Source organism: Camelus bactrianus, unplaced genomic scaffold, assembly GCF_048773025.1.
Source record: "Camelus bactrianus isolate YW-2024 breed Bactrian camel unplaced genomic scaffold, ASM4877302v1 HiC_scaffold_44, whole genome shotgun sequence".
NCBI classification, from domain to species: Eukaryota; Metazoa; Chordata; class Mammalia; order Artiodactyla; family Camelidae; genus Camelus; species Camelus bactrianus.
The window spans coordinates 638936-661410 of record NW_027413960.1 but is presented as its reverse complement, the minus strand read 5'-3'; the positions used below and the strand labels follow the sequence as shown (position 1 = coordinate 661410).

Below are 22475 nucleotides of genomic sequence, written 5' to 3'. Positions count from 1 at the left end.
AACAATATGTGGCCGTTTGTGTCTGCTTCCTTTCACTTAACATGCTGTAGTCAAGGCTCGTCCATGTTGAAGTGGTATCAGCATCTCTCTTTTTTTTTGAAAACGTTAAAGTTTATTAAAGGGTTGTAAGTAATATCAAAAAGAGTAGAGTGGAGCATAAGTGATTGTGTTTCAAAGGGAAAAGAACGGGTTGAGAAGTCAGAATGGACTTCCCAGAACAGGGGGCCTTTTTCATTTTCCTCTCTTTTTCTTTATTCACTCTTACGTCTGAATAATGTTTCACTAAATGGAGATTCTACATTCTGTTCATCCATTCAGCAGCTATGTATGGACGAGGTCCAGAAGGATGAGTGTAAGAGGCGACTTGCATGGATGGCATTTAAGCAAAGGGCAAGATGTGCTTTCAAAAAAACAGCCAACAAACAGAGGCGCAAGGAAATTCAGTGCGTTTCTGAGCAAAGTGCATGCTTGCTTTGGCAGGACAACCATGCAGGGCTGGGGCGGATATTGGCAGGAATCACGGCGCGGGAGTCACCTGAGAATACTCCCCACTGCACGCAGCTCAGCCAATTCTCCTCCCTCATCCTGTATTGTTAGAGCCGTGTTTCTAGGTTTCTCTTATTTCAAGTAATAGCACTTTAACTACATATCTGATCATCTGCATCAGACCACTTTAACTCCAAGGCACAGAAAATTATTCACTAACCGGAGCAGCTCCAGGACATAACGGTGATGGATTAGGGAGTCCTGCAGCATCCCAGCCTGCATGCACAAACCCCACATGTGCCCTGGTGATGTCTGGAAAATTAAACGCATGGAAATATCTCACTGCTGGTACACGACATCTGCCCTCAAATTGCCCCAAAATCATGCTGGCAAAACACTACTCAGCCCTCTCACTACAAAAAAAAAAAAAATGCTAAGAAGGTAAATTTAGGCTCTTCCATTGAAAACCATCAACCATCAATGCCAGTATCTGAGCTGGAATGCTCCTGACTTCTAAAACCACTGCGCCGTTACTTTTCAAATGTGGAAGTCATATATGTATTCCACGTAGATGATATTACAGTAGGATTTTTCTTTTCAAAATTTCCAGTTGCAACATTAGCACAAGAAAGTTTATGTTTCAGCTTTAAAAAAAAATCAATTATTTTCCACTTTCTTAATTTTGAACCTATTATTATTTTATAAATGGAGCTATGCTGCATAATGTAAACCAACTGTTTGATTTCTGCAAACAAGACCTTTATGACCTCACTATTTCAGAGCAAACTTTAATGATGTTTTGAGAGGTGGGGCCTGGGGTGCTCACTAACAGCTCTTTAAATACTGACAAGGATGTGCTATTAAGTAATGCAAAGGCTCTAACTCCACATTAGCTCAGAAACCAAAGAAACTACACCAAAGCCATACTTTATCATTTTTAAATTTAGCTATTCTTTTGAATATTAAATTTCTTAAAAGATATGATTTTTTTTGAGAAAGACAGCAGCTGTATTAAATTTCCTCTCACCAAGAAAGTAATTTTTATCAAGAATAAATACCCCATGGAAATCGAAATTACTGGACTTTTCTAGCTAAGTGAACATGCAGATCTGAACTGAAATCTAAATCCTATCAGATCTCACTCGAACGAGCTCAACAAAGTCCTGGGCTACCCTGGAACTTAGCTCTTCTGTTCCAAATGTTGGCTGAGCTAAGATCATCACACAAGGCAGGGAAGGAGAGAAGAGGAAAGTCCACCTGGCAGCCTCCATCTCTTCTTCCAGCCAAAAGTCGCCTCTTGGGCGACCCCGATAACAAGCCCTCCCCATAAGGAAATCCGGCATCCACATTGCCCCTGCCTTCCCCAAGCAGCCCTGACGCCCCTCTCCCAGCCTGTGAATGGTCTTCTAGTTGCACCCCAGTTGGTGGCACCCTCCCCCTCTTCCCCGCTAAACACACACACACACACACAAAGCAACGGCAGCCTTCCCAAATCACAAAGTTGATTACATCACCCCACTTCAAACCCTTCAGAGGCTCCCTGGTGGAATTCTAGCCCCTCCCCAGACACTGCTCACCCAGCCTCACCCCAGTTCCCATGTCCCCAGTGACCTCAGGGACCCCCTGTCCTGCTCCTACTTCCCACTTGCCTCCAGGCTCATTTTGATTGTTTCCCAAGGAAGACTACCCTCCCTCCAACCTCCGCAACTTGTTCCTCTATTCCTAGAACATTCTAGGGTTAGTCAACTTCTGACACTGCTAAGCTCACAAGAAGCAAACACATTTTGCGTACTAATGTGGGTCCACCCTCTCTCCCCTAGACACACAGAAGTGCGCGTGTTATGAATAAATGAATGACGGGGTGGGTCTCAAAGGGACAGACAGACCTGCTCTCGCCCGTCCCGACCCTTATGTCTGTAGAATATCAGAAGCAAAACCAGAAGTACCTTTCCTGAGGGTCACTTCCTGCTGACACCCTTCACTGCCTTCAGTGTCTGTTCAAGTAAAATCCAACGTCTTCTAAAGCCCTTCACCCCAGGCTCTCTCCAGGGTCCTCCCCAGCAGGGGAACACTCCACCCTGGACCACACAGGGCACTCTCCCCAGGTCCCTACCCCACAAGCCTCCAGGTCTCTGCCCGGGCTGCACCTGCCACCTGAGCCACACTCTTGACTCCTTCTCCTGGCTGACCCTTACTCTGTCCTCACGATTGAATGTAGAGCCCATTTCTTCCAGGAAGTCCTCTCTGATAATGTCCTTTAGATCTTGGCAGGGCTCCATCTATAGCAACAGTACATGGTGACCAACTGGGTGTTTGCCCACTCCTTTGAAACCACGAACTCTTGGGGGCCACGTGGGAAGGAGTGAGAGATTACAAGAGGGGTGGGGGAAGCAAAAAGCAAAAATCACAGCCCAAGTCCCAAATTCAAGGATTTTTTCTCAGAAAAAAGTATAAACTATTTCACGCGTGTGCAATTTGGCTACTATTTTTGTGGCTTGTGGACAGCAAGAGCTTGGTGTTCTAGTCCAAAACCCAGATTACATGCAAAGAAATGTATATATTCATATCCAAAGGAAACCAGAGCTGCTCAACAACAGTTTGCAGATAGAATAGAAAGGAACTTTGATAAAGGCAATCTCTCTCTCCCTCTTCTTTCTTTTCTGGCATCATATAATTTTAGAAGTATTTGCGTGACTAAGAGATGGCTACAGCCCGTGATTCTGCACTGGAGTGTTTGGGGCTGAGGAAGACAAGATTACATTCACTGCGTAAATGCAATCACACCAACACACTGATAGGTGCCGTGGTGGTGGAGCTGATGTTCCAAAGCAGGCAACCTTACTCTGTAAGAGAACTCTAAATAGAAAGTAAGAAATGCAATGTTCTGTACTCAATTTCATTCGATATATGGGTCATTAACTGATAGAATATCTTCACTAACATAACCCAAAAATAAATTATCAACGTCGATTTTCTTCATCTGACCGTTTTATGCTAACTTTGGATATCAAACCCTCACTCCATATGGAAAGCTCAGGCCTACGCTGCAGAAGTTACATCCCGTGGAAGAAAGCCGATCAAGGGAGAACTGGAGAGTTTCCCTTCAGAAGCTGCTAAGTCTGGTTTTGCACCTGTACGTCATTTGCAACCACGTCATCGTCAAGGAATAAGACCTTACCTCTGTGGGGCGAAAAGCACTGCGGTGCTTCCGAACCATCAAAGAACACTGAGCTTTGTGAAACAGTCCTGAGGCACTTAAATCGTACTTTTTGTGAAAGGTTCCAAAACTGACCCAATTCACCAATCCAGGTACAACAGGGAGGTACCGGAATTAGTAGAGAGAACATGCCCTTGAAGTCTGAAAAGGCCCTGCTTGAATCCTGCTACAGCATTTACTAGCCGCTAAATGGACCAATTCTTTAAACCCTCTGAGAAGGCTTCCCAATCCGCAAAAGGGGGCTGCCACTGCCCACCTGGGAGGCATGGATGAGAATGCAACACGCAAGTAGGGCTGCCGACTGGTACCTGACATGGGGCCTGGCTAGCTTCCCTCCACTGCCCTTCTCCCCCTTTAAACTTGCACTGTTCCCCCTGGTAAGGATCAAGCCCCTGGAAAAGACTGCCTGAATCTTCTGTGTATCCCTGGATACATGCATTACCCTTAGGAGGCCAGAAAAACAACTGCCTCCTCCCCAGTCACTATCAATGTTCTTAAGAGTCTGGGTATTTTTAACTCAATTTTTCAGGACTATTCCAGAATTTGCAAGCACCATTCTCCAGCTTGGCTGCCCTCCCAGCGCCCATCCCTTCTCACTTCAGATCCTCTGTCTGATTGCCTTCTGTTCACTGGAAAGCGAGTCCAGTAGGGTGGCGACTCCCAAGGACTCCCTCCCTCCCTCACAGGTGAGTGTGACTACTTTCTCCCCACTCCAACTCCAGCTTCTTAGAAGTCTACCCTCCCGGACCCTGAAGACTCTGCATCTTCCCAAGACACACACGTGGCCACGACCCTCCTTTCAGATTTCTTCCAGGCTGGCCCTGCCCAACCCCCGGCCCCTTAAGGATAAATGGCATTAGTCTGAAAATCACAAACGCCGCAGAATGACACACCAAAGCTGCATGGTCTGGGCTTTCCTCCAACCCAGGCACAGCCCTGCCCCCCCTCAGCCTCAGTCTGCAGCACTCAAGATGATCTAATTCACATGCGCGGCTGTGAACACCAGCTAAGAATGACGAAGCCCAACGTGTATCTCTAGTCCGGCTCCTTCAACTGAGCCCCAGGGCCATAGACCTGAGTGCCTCTTTGAAGTCCTAACTTGGATGAAAAATGGCATCTTAAAAATGACTCATGTCCGCCATTTACTCTGGAATTCGATTCCTGGCAGGTACCTCCCAGACACCCCATTTTAGTAACAGCCCCAGCACCCGCCTATGTGTTTGAGGTCACATTCAATTTCCACTGTTCCATCCCTCGAGCCCTGCCCTGGAATCAGTCCTGTTATATCCGTCGCTAAGCCCATCTCAAGTCTCGTTCTGCAGGGACCATGGCCGGAACCCCACAAGCTCACAGCATGGTGCACTGATTCACAGTCCTTCAAAGGGTGCTCCCTGGAGGGGGAGGCATCTCCTGCCGCTGGTCACTTCAGAAGGCACTGGATTCTCACAAAGGAGGCCCTGGAGAAGGGACTCAAGGTTCTCCCGTGGTCTGAGTTTTGAAGGGCCCGAGGTGTGGGAGAGCTCCTAATTAGCAGACACAATTGCCAGTAAGCAGATGAGGATGGAGGAACCCAGGCAATGCTGTTCTCACTCTGACCCCTGGGCTCTCGGGAGCCATGGGAAAGGCCTGTGTCCAGGGCATAGCCCGGCCATCACAGATCCCAGCCTGCATTTGCCAACCCGGACAGACTAGACTCCTTCTACTTGCGACATTTACTTCTGATCTGTTCCCCACCCACGATGTGATGGACTCATTCAGATATTCTGGCCTATCTCAAGCAAGACAAATTCAGTGAAAAATGAAGTGTCCACATTTGGACCAGAGCATGAAAGGAGAAACAAGGCCTCATGGTCAGCATGATGGTGGTGGCCAAACACTTCCACCGGGTGAGATGAACCATGGTGGGGGTGAGAATCCAAGGTCCTAGGTCGGTCAAAGCATCTTCCTTCACAGTTGTCTGGGGTGGTGGAGACTCACTACCGCAAACCAACGACAAGGCCGTCAGTGGTTGACGTGAACTGCAACAGACACGGAGTCAGCTATTTACTGCCAACATGGGTTAAAAGTAAAGGCCGGTGCAGGGAGGCCTGCACGGCTGCTGAGGCAAACCACAGACCCGGCTCTGAATGCCCACTGGCTGGAGCAGAGAGGAAGCTACGGTCCCCTTTAGCAGTCCCTATTTCCAACAGATCCAGGTGAGCCAGCTACTTGGGAGAAGGACATGTTGTCCTGATACTCAGAAAAACCAGCCTCGTAAAGGGAACAAAAGAGTGGCATGGATTTTAGACCCACTTCTGCCCCTTTATGAAGGCAAAGTAAAGTAAATGGCACGGGAAGTAAAATGCAAAAAAAAAAAAATTAAATAACAAAACGGTGACTGCTTCCTCCAACAGCTGCTCACCCCCAAGCCTGCCACTTTCTCGCCAGTGACCGCTGGCCAGGCAGCGCCGTCACGCACGTCACACAGTGACAGCCAGGAACTGAGTGCCAAGCACGTTTCTGTAAAAGCAGGAATCGAGCAAGATGCTGCAGAATTTGACTTTACAAGTTTAAATACTCCATGAAAAACATCCCTCAGCAGCCGCCTAAATGAATTCACATCTCACTTCTTCAAAACAATCAAACAAATTTAATAAGGGCACATTTGTCACCAAATATAAGGAGGACCAAACTGGTTCCTTAAAGCAAGGATTTTAAGAGGTATCAAACCCCAGCGGGTGATGTGCTAAAAAAAATTAGAAAATAAAAAGATGACAAGGATAATACATGGATCAAGGCGGCTGTTAAGTTTTTGCTTTTTAAAGCGATGGAGACAGCACGGAGGGCGATCTAGCTATTTCCAATGCAGGGTGTGCACAGCCCACATTTTCAGACGCAACAGCATGCTCACAGGGCAGTACAAGAGAAAAAGGAATAAAGAAAAAGGAAAAGAGGAACAAGAGAAAATTAGAAACACACAAGAACAAAAATGACTTTGACAGCACATACAAGAATTTACGTGAGTGTGTGAGGCCAGGGACACGGGGATGGTGAGACCCACCCTCACCTCCTGCACCAAGGAAGGCAGGGGCCTGAGGGGAGGGGCACTGCCGGGGGACACCAACGTGGTCAGCGCCCCTAACCAAAACTCCACATACATGGGTCTAGGCAGGTCTTAAGCTACAAATTGTGGTTCACATTTCAGGCTGGACAGTTTTACGCACTTCCACCAAGAGTAGCAGGAGAGAATTAGGCTCTTTTCCTGCACCAAAGCATTCTTTAAAAAATTAATGTCTGCAGAATAGTAAAAGGAACAATGAAGTAAAAGTGACTGGAGGAGAACGTGCTTGACCCGAGCTCACTGGCCGCGTTATCTCACTGACGTTCAGATGCTGGCTGGGTGCTTTTTGTACCAAAACAGACAGACACACCAATAGGGAGGTTTAATGCGCTGCTATATTTTGATGCCGGGAGCCATGCCTGGTACACGAGGTTCTGGGTAAACAATGGTGACTGTGTCAACCACTATGGGCTAAGCACATATCCAGCTACTCCGCCAAATCCCAAGGGCAGACTTCAAAAGGCAAAAACAAGCAGGCATTCTCTGGTGGGTCCGCAGACTCAGAGCCAAGCAGTTGCTGAGCAAACATTTCACCAGTGCCTCCTGTGACAAAAGAGGAGGCACTGGCCTGGGGGCTGGGGCAGGGCTCCAGGCTTCCACTGCCCACCCACCAGTCTGTCCAGGGGGAGAACATGGTCCCTGCTTACATTGCACCGATGCACCTACCTTGACTGACACCTGGGGGATCAGCAGGAGGTGACATGTGAGGTGAACGGAGTCAGCCTCGGTGTAGCACGGTGCTGGCAGCTGTGCCCTCAGCTTTGCCCAGGCTCCTAAACCTGACACCTCATCTCCAAGGAGCAGATGGGGAGTGCGAGCATGTAGATCACAGGGCCCTGTGAGGACAAGAACAGATCATGGCCACAACATGCCTTGCCCCTTCCTTAAGCATGTCCGGGAGGAACAGAAAATTCATCCAGAGCCTGCTAGGCACCTCACGCAGGTGGGACTCAGGTCCTCTTGCCTATCACTCACAGGGCTGTTCTGGATATTCTTTTTATCAATTCTCTGGCATCTTCTCCTCCAACTTACCAACAACCAGAAAGTAGAATCTGATCTTAGTTAAGTTCAAGAATCACAGAGCACCGCCTCCACAGCGGGCCCGGCAGAACGTGCCAGGTCCTCTGACCGTCACCAGTGGGACCGCCAAGAGCCCTCTCTAGACTCAAGGCCCGAGGCCGTAGGCCGGGGGTACACAGATTCCCTCACTCTCCCCAGCAAAGGGGGACCACCTCTCGGCAAAGGCATCTCACCCTCTTCTGCCCGAGGGACAGCACAATAGATACACGGGGAAACAGAGCAGAAGTTGGGGGTTTAGGCAGCCCAGAAGAGCTCGTCTGTAATTCCGAGGCAAAGTGGGGCCGTTGACTTAATCACAGGGACAAAGTGAGGATGAACATTTCTCTGCTCTTTCCCATACTCCGTGATATGCCTTTCCCTGCATAAGGAGTTCATTCGGAGGTCCCCGGTGGTGTTTCTGATGTCCTAACATGGCATGCTGGCTGTCGGGCAGGAAGAGAGGGCCTGAGCCGAACAGGTGCTGAGCCTGGGAGGCATGAGACACTGGCTCCAAGCCAGCTCAACCAGCGCCTCGTTCTGCCTCTCGGGATTCAGCATCTCATCTATAAGCAAAGGGATGAGACTGTCCCAGGAAAGGCTGCCCAACAGAAATGAAATGAGAGCCATGTAAAGAAAGTTTCCCAGTTGCCACATTTAAAACGGTAAACAAAGAAACAAACCAACAAACAAAAAACAAGTACTAGAAGCTGATTTTAAGAACATATCTTACATAATCTACTGTATGTAAAATACTATCATTGTGACATGTAATCAATATAGGAAGTAACAAGATAGTTTATACGCTTTTAGTAGACAAACCTCAGCGTCTCATGTGCATTTGAAATACAGCACATCTCAGCTCAGACCAGCCTCCTCCCCAGTGCTTCTAGCATCAGTGGCTGTGGCTACTCTATTGAACAGCAACTCCAGGGGTCCCACCAGGGTCCTGGCTGAAAAGCAGGAGTAAGTGTCCACACTAACACTAAAAGGATCTCTCTGAAACAAAGGTGGATTCACTTTTAAATGTCTGTAAACTGGCGGGCTGCACCTCCCTCCCCCCTTGGCTACAAGACAGTCCTATTCCGTGCTGATCCCTTTCTGGATGGAGAGAAGAAACCCGGCACACAGCCAGGGTGAACTGGCCTCCAGGTAAACTTACCTGCTGTCTGTGTCCAGTCCCATGAAGTCCTCCTTCTCAAATGGCATGCAGAGGAGTGGGATCTTGTCCCCAGACTTGTCAGGGGCCCCATCCAGCCACTTGAACTTGAGCAATATGAAGAGTGACTCAGTGAAGTCCTCGATCCTCTTCTCCACCACCCTGCAGTCCTCGTAGATTGAAGGCCACGTCGGTGCATGGCTGCTTAGCTACCTCCCCATGCAGCACAAAGACAAAGAGCTGAGAGTCATTAAGCGTGGTGCCATACAACTCCTCTGCACGTGGAGCTTCTTGAAGGCCTTGGCCGAGAGGCAGTCGGTAATGGTGACAAGGTCCATGACATTGCAGAGGGTCTGGAAGACGTTCCATCCATTGTCGGGCGCATAGTGGTGCCTGTTGTGCATACAGAGTGCGCCCTGGGAGCTGCACGGGCTGATCTGGCTCACCAAGGAGATTCGCTTATAGATGCAAAAGAAATTCTCCTCTGAGATGATCCCCACTGGTTTGACCATCACGGGAAGTCTCATAGTCCTCAGCACACTGCACGTAGCCAGGGATGCTCATGTTGCAGGCCCTGCCGAGAGTGGAGAGGAGTTCGAGGTAAATATTGTGCTGTGGGCTGCTGGCGCCTCTGGGTTGCGGTGACCTGGTGTGTACCAGCCAGAAGGCAGGGGAAGCCCAAGCAAATCCAGGGGTACAGTTTGTCCTTCAGAGCTTGCACATGGCTACCATAGCTCGGATCACTTTACCCAGCTTTTGGTCTAGGCTTCCTGCCCCTGCAGAGGAGGGTCATTTCTTGTTTTCTGTTTCCAAGCCCCTAGCAAGGCCCTGATGCAAAGTCACTGCTCAAAAATGCTGAATAAAGAAATGAACAAAGGAACTGCTTTCCGCAACCCCCTTCAGCAGAATATAAAGAAAAGGACAACAGTAGGAGCAAAAGATCTGGATTTCAATTCCAATTTATTTGAACCCCTAAGCTCCAGAATAATGGATAAGAAAACTTGCCTTGGGGAGGAGGGTACAGTTCAGTGGTAGAGCACGTGCTTATCATGTACGAGGTCCCAGTACCTCATTTTAATAAATGAAACAAATAAATAAACCTAATTACCCTCCTCAAAAAATACTTTTTAATTCAAAATTCAAAAAACACCTTGCAATTGACACAACATTGTTAACTTGACTGTAGTTAAATTAAAAAAAAAATCCTTGCCTTACAAGAATATATCTGGATTACGGAAGTTTGCAAATGTAAAATGCCTAGGGTACCACCTGCATAAAAAGGGGTGAATACAAATTTACTATCACTCCTTTATGAGCTATATTTCCTTTGGGGTGGTTATAACCTCTCAGAGCTAATTTTCTCAGATTTAAAAAAAAGTAAACATTACCTGATTCTCAGTACTACTTAAGAATCAGATAACCCTATGAAAGCATCTGACCCACAATGGTTACTCAATAAATGTTTGTTGAATGAATGAATAAACAAGTAAAATGAATGCTGCTCCCTGCCACAGACCATCATAATGGTACTGCCTGGGAATCCAAAGCCCACGTTCCACCCGTCTCTGCACTAACCATGTGGGTGACCTGGGCAGGCCTGTGTGCTTCTCTAAGCTCCAGTTTAATCGTGAATAGAAATGAGGGCAATAACACAAACCTCAAATTGTTAGTGAGTCAGTAATGAATCGTACCCCAACTTTGCAAGATGGAACCATAAGGAAAACTTGGCAAAGGGTCCACAGGCCCTCTCCATATTATCTCTTACAACTACATGGGAATCTACATTATATCTCAAAATAAAATTTCTACTTTTTTAAAGAGGCTATTGAGGTTAAAAAAGCTCACTGTCTCAAAAAAGTAACACACAGAAAAAATAGGACAATGCCCAGCACATGAGATACACTCAGTTAACTTTCCCACTGAACCCACTGGTCCCTCCAACTTCAGAGCAAGAGGATGGGTCCTCGTGGCAAGAGGCCACTGCACCTGAAGCTAACAAAGCTAATGGTCCCCACTTCCAAGAGCCCCTGTCACCACCCTTGTTCTAATTTTGTATTTGTAATTTTTTTCTTTTTATTAAATAGAAACTCCCAATTGCATAGCCTTCACCTGACTAGACATCATAATGGCAGCCCTTCAAAACCTAACCACAGAGATCATGATGGCAGCCCTTCTTGGTGAAACAATAAAATGAAAAGCCATTTCCACAAGACCTCTGTGTAAATCTACTAGGGAACTTCATCCTGGACTGAGGAAGAGGACTGGGGAGGAAGGGGCAATCTAGGGCATAGAGAACTATGGGCCACCTGTCCCACGATGGACTTTAGACTCAACCCTCACCCTCCAGGAAATTTAAAATACACAGCGACATAGTGCTATGGGCAAGATTTGTTTTTTTAAATCCCTGAATCCCTTTAAGGTCTTGTTTCTAGTGAGACACAGATTATGTGTATAATGTTTCACAAAAGCCTTAAAATATTATCACCCCAACTTGACACATCAAGAAACTGAGGTAGAGAGGTTTATCACATTGTACAAGATTAAAGAGAGGCCACAACAGACACCATATTTAAATTGAAGCCCCTGCTCCAGTGCTCACACTAGAAAGTGTGACATACTGCCCCTTTTCTGCCCTCTCCCTGCAATAAATCTCTGAAGAGTATTTTCTGTGACACCTGGAATCACAATCACATCAATTTTCCACAAAGAGCTATGTCACTCCTTGCAGGACGTAACAAAATCTAAAGTGGGATGGGAGGAGAGATTTGCATTTTCTGTTTCTCAAAGGAAACATGGCTTTAAAAGAAACTAAAAAGCACTTATCTAGTGTAAGCCCTCATTGTGCAGAGAAAGAAACGGAGGGTCAGAAGAGATGAGGAAAGGGCCTTATTAACAAATATTGCCTCAGCGCAGCACCAGGCCAGACCTGGGCACTGCTGGGGGAGGATCTGGGAGGCCCAGGAGAATGAGTGTTAGAAAACCGAAAGAGAAGAAGCATACAAGGCCCCGTCTCTACACCACCATAACATGAAATTCCACCAAATTACCCAGTATGGGGGCAGCCAATAATAAGGTGGGGTAAACAGGTTACAGAAACCTGGAAGTCTCAACCATAGTGGAAATTCCAACATTTACTATGTTTTTCTCCCAGTTCAAGCATCAACTCAGTGGGCACTCTGTACCAGGGACTACACTAGGCATGGAGTTCTCCCAAATACAGATCACTATTACCACGAGTGCAAACCACATAAAGTCCACCAGAAAAAAAGTGCTCACAGATAAGATGGAATTACTGAAACTGAAAGCAGCCAAAGAGCTTATATTACTAGGAAAAACGGTGCTGCTAGAAATGGACTGATGGACATAGAAAGCAAACTGTGCTTAGCAGGCAGGAAAGGGGAGATTAACAGATACACATAAATATAAAATAAATGACAAGGACCTACTATATAGCACAGGGAACTATATTCAATTTCTTGTAATGAGTTCTACTAAAAACAATCTAAAACATATGTATATACATATGCATATGTTTATAACTGAATCTCTGCTGTACACCTGAAACTAACATTGTAAATTGACTACACTTCAATAAAAAATAAATTAAAAAAATAAGTAAAAATAAAAGCAACGCCATAAATAAAAAAAAAAAAGAATACTGTAATCCCCTTAGCTGTAGGTGCTGGAGAATCCTGGTTGCAAGCACCAAGTCCACTGGATCAATCCAGCACTGGCTGTCACTCTTTCTGACCATCAGAGAGTCACTTGGCTTCACTGAGGTTACTTTTCTCTTCTGTGAAAGGCTACAGTAGCAACTAACGATGTATAGAATATCATCATTCACAAGCCCAAACAATTAGTGAGGACTTCCCATGGGCCAGGCTCTGGAGAGATGAAAAGATACGGTCCCAGATATATTCATGGGTAGAAGAAATTTATGCCATAAAGACATTAATTCTTCCTGTTTTGATACACAGATTCATTGCAATTCTGATTAGAATTCCTACCAGATATTTCATGGAATGTAACAAGTTAATTTATGGTCAGGAATAACCAAGAAACTTCTTTAGAAACACCACTGGGGAGGGGTGTGTATGTCACTCATTTCCACTGGTCTTTCTGATGTGATGAAAACGTTCTGGTATAATAATTGTTGCACAACTGTGAATATGCTAAAAGTTGCTGAATTGTACCATTTAAATGGATGGACTTCATGGTGTGTGAACAATATCACAATAAAGCTGTTATATGAAAAAATATTTCTTGACAATTATTTTTTCCTCTATACTACTAGTCTGCCCCACGATTTAAGAAAAACAAAAAACCAAAACAAACCAAACTGTGCCAGGAGCTCTTTAGGGCTGCAATGTCCCTGGGTCTCCAACGCCTCTGGTGGTGCTGTTCCTGTTAACGCACCCTAGCTGGGCTGGGCTAGTTAGGGACTGTAACTATCTTTTTAAAATCGACGGTTACACGTTTCACCCTGGGAGAGGGAAGGAAGGAGGATGTCACAGCCTCATGCCTTCAGCCCATTTTTAACTGAACCAAGCCCTGCTTTCAACACTGTAATCCCTGGCACTATAAAAACACGTGACATCAACAAGCACCGCCATCATAACACCTGAAAGTTTTCAAGGTACTTACGTGGGGCAGAAATACTGAGGGAGGAAACAGAAGCTCGCTCAGCACTGAGGATCCACTTTCCCGACTCCACCAGAAGCTGGGCTTTACAGCCGGAGGCTCTCAGCCCAGGGAGTAGCGCCCACGCCGCTGAGCTTGTCCTCAGGGAGCAGGAAAGGAAGAGCAGGGCAGCCCCGGGGTCGCGGGGCAGGGAAAGCGGAGGGGGGGTGGAAACGCGGGCTGCAGCCCCGCTCGGAGGCCAGCCCCTGCCCCAGCCTCCAGCCCCCGTCTGGGTCCGCAGACCCCGCCCGCCCGGGACACAGCCCTCCCAGGGGCGGGGACGGGCCGGCGGCCGAGGGGAGGCAGCCCGGGAGGAGAGGACTCGCGGGCGGGAGAGGGGAAGGTGTCGCCAGCCGCGGACTGAGGGGAGCCTGGCGGGGTGAGAGGCTGCAGTTGCACACCTGGCCATGGACAGGTGTGGCCGGGGCGCCGGGGTAGGTGGCGCGGGCAGAGGGGTCTGTCCCGAGCAATTCAGCTGAACACAGGCTGACTGGCACCCTGGGGGGCTGTGACATGCCGACCGCCCTCCCGCAGCCGCCTGACCCCATTCCCGGGAGCCCCACACCTTGCACTTCCACAGCCAGAGGCCCCGGCCCCGGGCAGGAGTTAAAGGCCTACCGGTCGACAGAGCTGAGCAGCCTTTGGGGCCGATCCCCGGCTCGGACCTGGAGCTTCCAACCCGCGGTCCAGCTGGCACCGACTGCCCATGCGCAGGAGGGCCAGCGATCCACTCTGGGTTCTGCGAGAGAAGGTGGGGCAGCGAGGGAGGGAGAAGATGGGAGGGGGAGGAGAGGAGGGGAAAAGTGGAGGGAGACAGATGGACAGGAAGAGCAGAGAAAAGGGAGGGATCTGGAGAGGGGAGGGTCGTAGCGTAGATGGAGAGAAAAAGCTTTACCTCTGGGGGCACCCCGAAGGAGGCGGCAGTCCTGCCTCTGTACCATTCTGTAACCCTTCAAGGCCCGCAGCTCATGTCCGATGCTTCTGCAGAACCCCTATGGGTATCACACCCGTTGCCCCCACGAGGAGCTGGGTTTTCTGTTGCTCTGGGAACCAAGCACCCGCAGGTGTTGTCACTCAGAACTACCTTGGGAAGAGTACCTATTCCCCTTTTACACTCTGGGAAAGAGGCAGGCATGATCTCTGCCTTAGTTCCTCTCTCCCAGGTGTTGGGCTGGCGGGGAGCGGGGTGGTACAAGATCAGAGCCCCAGACACAGCAGACTGCCTGAGTGTTGGTGCACAGTCCCCATCCCTCCTGGGTAAACCACACCCCACCCTAGTGGAACCATCAAGGGCTCACAGTAGTTCCCTGGGTGTGGGAGAGCTATCCTCATGTAAAGGAAAAGCCCAGCTGGGCTAACAAGCTAAGTCACAAATCTAAGTTTGATAAGTGTCGGTTTATTGATCTAAATTCCACTGGGCTAACTCGTAAATCTGAAGTTTAGTGTCAGTTTACTGGGCTAACAAGCTAACTCGTAAATCCAACCTCAACAGGTGTCAGTAACGTGATCTATTACAAGTTGATAAGTTCCAGTGTACTGATTCCTTGCTTTTTGTTGTTTGAGCCTTATTGGCTAATACCCCTTACTTGTAATTAACCCTTTAAAACCTCATGTGCATGTCGGAGGTGCTCAGAACTTCGGAGCAGAAGCCCCTCTGAGCCCGCCGGCATAATAAATCTGAGTACTCTAACCCTCCCAGTGGTGCTTGTTTCTTGCTGGCCTGTTGTTTCCATAACACTCAGTTCCAGTGCCCAGCTTGCTAGGTATATAGGAGTGTTACCGAGTCCAAATTCATTCTCTTCAGTGCAGGACAGGCCAATAAGTTGGGAGACCAGGTGTTGGGGCAAGGAATAGCAAGTCTCTGTAGACCTAGATGGCAAACTAATGTCCTGGAAAACCATCTCCCCAAGTCAGAATTCAGGCTCCTTTCCTACGTGCTTGGTTGTTGCAATCTTCCTGGTGTAGGAATTCCTTGTTGTTAGAATCCTTTGTTCTTGCAGCTATCTGCCTGGGTCAAATCTCTGTAAACCTCCAACAAAACAAACGTTATTTTCTATTCTGTAATTTGTTATCTTTTTATGAATGAAAAAGTGTTAAATATCCTTAAAGGTCAGAGCCTTCAGAATAGGCTCTCCTGTATATTTCAGGCTCTAAGCAACATTGTTTTACAAGCAAGATGAAGCCTAGGAGACAGAGCATAGGGTTAAAGTCAAATGAAAAGATCTAATATGCAGTCAGATTTGTTCTGTTCTATTACCCGGGCAGAAGCCACTTGAGGATTTAAATCCCTTTAAGTTAAAAATAACTAAAACTTTAAAGGAATTTACATACATAGTTGGGAATGTGCATACCATATCTGGAAAAGCATCCAAAGGATAGTAAACAGTGGCATCTCCAGGGAGGGCTGGAAGAACAGAGGATGAGGGTAAACTTCTTTCACTTGTGTATTTTTGTGCTCTGTTTGAATTTTTTTAACCATTTGCATGTATTTCTTTTTCAGTTAAAAGAATGTGTAATGGAGCAAAGGAGTAATTAGCTCAGCAAATACAGCAGCCATGGAATCACTGAGTCAATCACTTTTGACTTAAGCCAGGAAGCATTTATTGACTCTCTCCAATGTGCCCAGTGCTTTTTTAAGACTTCTTTTATTATTATTATTTATTATTATTATTACTATTATTATTATTATTATTGTTATTTTTATTTTATGAAATAATAAAAAGGTATCCCCCATGCCTGCCCATGGCTGGTGGAAAACCAACTGAGTTTTTATTGAGTTGTTTTCCAAGGAGTAGAGATGAGTTATAAACTGAACACATCTTCAGGGCAAAACAGGTGGAGTGGTTTTACAGCACGCCAGACAGCTATGAAGGGTTTTCAATAAAGGTGCCAGAGGCTGAGAGAGAAAGCCTCCAGGGCCCTACAAAAAGCTGCCCAAACTGCCTTCTCCATGGCACTACTGAAATAGGAAAGAACAAATCTGACTCCATATTTGATCTGTTCCTTTGACTTTAAGAAAACCACGTTAATACGCTCCAGTCTTTTCATGGGTTATGATGTCACAGAGGCGACGGACAGGTCAACAAGGGACCACTCTGCCGTGATCACTGAGCCGGGGAACGGGATGGGCGTCAAGATGTATGACGCAGCCATAGCTGTGCCCTTGCTTCTAGGCAGGTAACCAAAGTCGCCTAGACAAGGTGTCAAATACTTGTGCCCACGTCCTCATCACCTGACATGTATTAAAGAGAACTGGAAACCTATAAAAGGACAATACCATTGGTGGGTACACCGTCCAAAGAGCAAAGTCACAGTTTGACAACTGGTCATCCCGGTTCCCTGGGATTCATTCTTGGAGAACCTTAGAAACCACTCCTCTGTCCTTAAGAAGTGCTGCATATTTGTCCTATCTTTGGCTCAGGGATGGAGCATGTTCAAGTTAACTTTAATGTCTGCACAGATTTGACTGTCTTTCTCCAGTTTCACTTGTCCATTCTAAAGAGGCCTGAGCTAAGTCCATCCTCCGTAAGATCTATTCCCTCCAGTGACAGCTCATTGAGCCTGCAATTAAAAGCCAACTGAACAAGACTGTCTGTCCTCAGCTAAAAAGTTCACCCACACTTCACTGCTTTCTTAATCTCCTCTCCTGGCTAATTGCAACAGACTAACACCTCCCTCTACCAAGCTCCCCAACTATGTCAGTTTTTCTCCCCAAAGAGAAAGTAAGGTCCATAAATGAGGAGTCAACTCCATAGTCACCTCTGAATTCCTAGCATATAGTAATGTTAATAAATAGAACTATGATTATGGCTTCTTTCCTTTAAAACATTTCCGGTTATTTGAATGAGACCTTGGAAGAGAGGTGTTTGCCGTCCAGTATCTTGATCCACTAGGCTCTGGAGGCCTTTTTCGGAATGGCTGCTCACTGATTCATTCAAACCACAGCTTCTCATTCCAGGAGTAGCTGTGCTTCTCTGCCAGGAGTTTGTGGTCACTCTCATGCCAGAAGAGCTTTAAACTATATCCTTACTTTGGATTTGTTATTTTCCCCTCTTCCAACAAAATTGACTTTCCTTACTGTCTTGCCTTGAGGAATTTTTTTTCCTAGTTCACCCTTTAGTAAACCATGCTTCTCGGGATGGGTTTGGCCTTACATATGATCAGTCATCCAACTCCCAGTGTGAGAGGCTTCGGGCTCACCTCCTGCCCTACTGTCAAGGCAACTGAAACTCAGTACAGGAGCCAACAGGCACCCCAGGGCTTCTAAGGCTCATGTATCACCCAGAATCTCTGCTTACTGGTTTGTCTTGGCTTCTGAGGATTTCCCCTCACTTTCTTGACAATTAGCTGTGCAGCTTGAAAGATGAGGAAGGAAGGTTTTATTTCTTAATTCGCATTTTAAGAAACTTGTGTAATGAAGGTTTTCACAAGTTTCTACAACCCTCCATTGCCGAGACAGAAAACACACTAGATATTTTCTAAGTTTAGCCATCATGTGTATTTTTTCTTTTGTTTTCTTAACAGCAAACAGACATCTTTTAATTAAAAAAAATAAGGCCCCAAATAGGATACAGAAAGGGCATACAAAATTAACGGGCAAAGACAGAAAAATGATAAATACTCTACAAGGTTAATATAATACTTACTCTATGGATCAGATCAGCAATTCTCAGTAACAGCTAATTGAAATATGACCATGAGGTAAAAGGTCTCTCTTGTCAGGAGATGGCTAATAGAAAATAGAATTAAATCAACAAACTAAAATTCTAAGTCTGGCGAGGTACAAAAGGCTACCAGAAAAATGTGTCATCTTCTGGAAAGGAGGGAGGCTCACCAGCTCTTTACTGTGGAGCCTGAGCCCAGGGGACGTCGGTGAAGTGAGCTCTGTAAGTACCCAATTAGCAAAGTGGGTGATGAATAAAGAGACGTGAGCTTTGATGACAGAGATGATACTACTATTCACTTGTCCTGTAAAGTATGTCTTCACGTTCAGTGATCAATACCTCGGCGTCCTCAGGGATTAAGATTATAGGAAAATTCACAGCCTGGGCCCAGACCTCCTCTTTGAGCTTGTGACACTGCACTTAGATGTCTCAAGGGCAACTCCAACTCCACCTGCAAAGAGCTGACTTCACGGTGCTCCTCCCATAGCCATCCTGACCAGGGCCCCTGGTCGGGGGGGAAGGTCTCTCTGCCTCTCACAGCTCAGTCCCATCACTCAAAGATGTCACTGGACCCCTCCTTCAGGGCCCAGATTTCCTCAGTCACCGAGTCCCACCACCCACACCTGTCCTACCAGATACTCACTGGCACTCACTCAGCACTGACTCTGTGCTAGGTACCATGCTGTACACTGTGCACATGTTATCTCACTGGATCTCCACAGCAGTCCTGGGAGGTCGGTACATCACTGCTTTTATTGATTAGATAAATTCTTTCTCTTCCTTGAGTGCATCATCCAAAGTGACACGGCTACTGAGCCACAAAACTGGGACTGAAAACCACTTGAAAATTCTACACTCCTACACCTGGCAGCCACCCTAATCTGACTCACCACATCACCTCCTGCTGAGCCTTCTAAATGCTTCTAAGCATTCTACAAGACAAAAGTGATCTACGAGAGCACCCCACTCCCCTACTTAAAATCTGTCAATGACTGTCCACTGCCCTTAGGAGAAAGCCCCACCGGGCCTGAGCACAGCCCAACGGCCCGGCATCTGCGTTCCCTGCACGGCCTCACCGCCTCACCCACCACGCAGCTCTACACTGGCCGTGTCCAGGACAGGGATGCTGACTACGTACAACCCGGGGCTCGTCTCAATCGAACAATGATCACCTTCTTCAGTGTCCACCCTCTACACTGCTGACTCTCAGAAAAATGTTTTCTCAGGATGAATCAATATCTTTTTCCTTACAACTTCCCGTCATTGATAATGAGCTCCACCCAAAAGAGAGAAGACTTAATTCTCAGTCTCCTTATCTGTAAAGTGAGAATAACAAGGAAATATGTGAGGTTTTAAGAGAAATAATACTCATGTGAGGCTGAGGGACAATTCCCAACATACAGTAAGCAATCAATATGTGCTTACTTAATATTAATAAGAATATAATGCATTCCAGCAACCTTAACTCAATGTTTTATGGCTATGTCCAACAGACTACAGACACACTGTTGGACGAACCACTTTGAGCAGATCAGCACAAGCATACTGGGAAAGGTAAGCGCTGACTCCGGTTACAGCTGCAGCCACCCAGCACTATGGGGCGGGGGAAATTTCTCAGACTATTACATGTTCCTTGAGCATTTAATTGTCACTAATGAATAAAGACAGGTATTCTTTAGTCAAAGCTCCTGAAACATAAATCTTCAAAGATTGATGCAAATTAGATTTCAAGTACAACACTCTCTCTAGAAATTATTTGATAATAGTCTTAGCTCCTCTGCACATCAAAAGGGCATGTTCTTAATGTATCTGACTACACCAAAAATGTTGTTTAAAAGAAATTAAGATGAAGCCATCCTAAATAAGCTCTCAGTATCATCTGCACAAAGCCCCACCCAAGGGTCTCATTTCTCACTTCCACATAGGTGTTCAGGTAGATTAACCTGGGTCTTGGTTTCTTATAACACGGGGGTGGGAAGAGTTGTGTATAGATTTATGTAGCAAATATAAACCTAGGGTATTTGCTGCGTAGAAATCTTAGAAATAAACAAATTGATATATAGTCCTACCCTCAAGAAGCTCAGCCTTTCCATTTACAACAGCATTAAAAATAAAATGAGAGATACATTTAACAAAAATTTACAAGATTTGTACATTGAATATTTTGAAGTATCACCAAAAAATTTTAAAAGATCTACATATATGGAAGACATCCCATGTTGATGGAATGGTAGACAATATTGTTAAAAACGTTAAGACTCCCCAAAGTGATTTACAAATTCAGTGGAATCCCTATCAAAATTCCAGCTGACTTCTTTGCAAAAATTGAAAAACTTATCCCAAAATTCATATGGAAGTGCAAGGGGCCCAGGACAGCCAAAGCTATCTTGAAGAAGCAGAGCAAAGTGGGAGGACTCACTTTAAAGGGTACTAAAAAGCTATAGTACTAAGTCAGTATCGTACTGGCATAAGTTTGGATAAATAAATCTATGAGACACAATTAAACCCAGAGGGGAAAAACTTACATTTACAGTCAGTTTTCCACAAGGGTGTCAACAACACTCCATGGAAAGAATAGTCTATTCAACAAATGGTGCAGGGAAAGCTGAGTATCTGCAGGCAAAAGAATGAATCTGGAATCTGGACCCCCATATTTTATATAACAAATAAAAATTAATTCAAAATGGATCACAGACAGAAACGTAAAAACTAAACCTATAAACTTTCTAAAAGAAGACACAGTATAAATCTTTGAGGTCCTAGGATAGGTTTTGGTTTCCTAGATACAATACGAAGAGCACAAGTGATAGAAGAAAAAAGCAGATAAACTGGACTTCATCAAAATTAAAACCTTTTTGTTACAGAGAACATCATCAAGAAAGTGAAATGACATGGGAAGCGGGTATCTCAACTGATAGAGTGCATGCTGAGCAAGAAAAATAAAATAAATCAATACATCTAATTACCTCACCTGTAAAGAAATTGTTTTAATGTTTAAAAGAACTAAAGTGAAAGCACAATCTGCAGAATAGGAGAAAAATTTTACAAAGCATGTATCTAATAAGAGACTAGTATTCAGGATATATAACAAATGCTTACACCTGAACAATACAAAGAAAATCGACCCAATTTTTAAATTTTCCAAGGATTTAAAAATATACACAAATGGCCAATAAGCATATGAAAAGAAGCTCAGCATCACTAGCCAAATTAAAATGAAAATGAGATCTTATTTTACACCCACCAGCATGGTTATAATCAAAACATAGACAATAACAAGTGTCGGTCAGGAGGCAGAGATACCTCATATGCGGCCAGTGGAAAGGGAAAATGGTGCAGCTTCTTTGGAGAAGTCTGTTGTTTCCTCAAAAGGTTAGAGTTATATGGCTCAGCAATTTCACTCCTACATGTAGAGTCATCCCTTAGTATCCTCGGGGGGTTGGTTTCAGGAACCCCCCATCCTGGATAACATAATCCAAGGATGTTCGAGTCCCTTTACAATCAGCCATCTGGATCCATGAAGTGGAAACTACAGATATGGCGGGCCAACTGTACAGCCAACAGAATGAAAATATATTCTCACAAAAACTTGCACATCAATATTCATGGCAGTATCTTTCAGAGTAGCCAAAGGTTACAAACAATATCCATTCATCAATGAACGGATAAACAAAATTACCAAGAATAGTCCCACAAACTTTTGGTCATTGAATCTTTGACAAAGGAGGTGAGAACATACAATGGAGTAAAGACAGCCTCTTCAGGAAATGGTGTAGGGAAAACTGGACAGCTGCATGTAAATCAATGAAGTTAGACTACTCCCTCACAGCATACACAAAAATAAATTCAAAATGGCTTAAAGACTTAAACATGTAGACAAGACACTATAAACATCTTAGAAGAAAACATAGGGAAAACATCTGACATACATCTCAGCAATGTTCTCCTAGAGTAGTCTACTCAAGCAATAGAAATACAAGCAAAAATATACAAGTGGGATGTAATTAAACTTACAAGATTTTTCACAGCAAAGGAAACAGTAAGCAAAACAAAAAGACAACCTATGGAATGGGAGAAAATATTTGCAATAAATGAGACTGACAAGGGCTTAAT

General features: G+C 45.6%; 1 protein-coding gene across 1 annotated transcript in view; it reads right to left on the bottom strand.

The window, feature by feature from the left end:
* Positions 1-19043, bottom strand: part of LOC141576900 (uncharacterized) — a 66937-nt gene extending 47894 nt beyond the window's left edge. Inside the window, exons 1-4 of the mRNA XM_074360280.1 lie at positions 19016-19043; positions 13663-14640; positions 9022-9592; positions 7470-7639 (exon numbers count right to left, since the gene is read on the bottom strand). Of these exons, the coding sequence (XP_074216381.1) occupies positions 9579-9592; positions 13663-14640; positions 19016-19043 (1020 nt within the window). The 3' untranslated portion in view covers positions 7470-7639; positions 9022-9578. The remainder of the gene's footprint in view (positions 1-7469; positions 7640-9021; positions 9593-13662; positions 14641-19015) is intronic.
* Positions 19044-22475: the final 3432 nt, after the last annotated feature.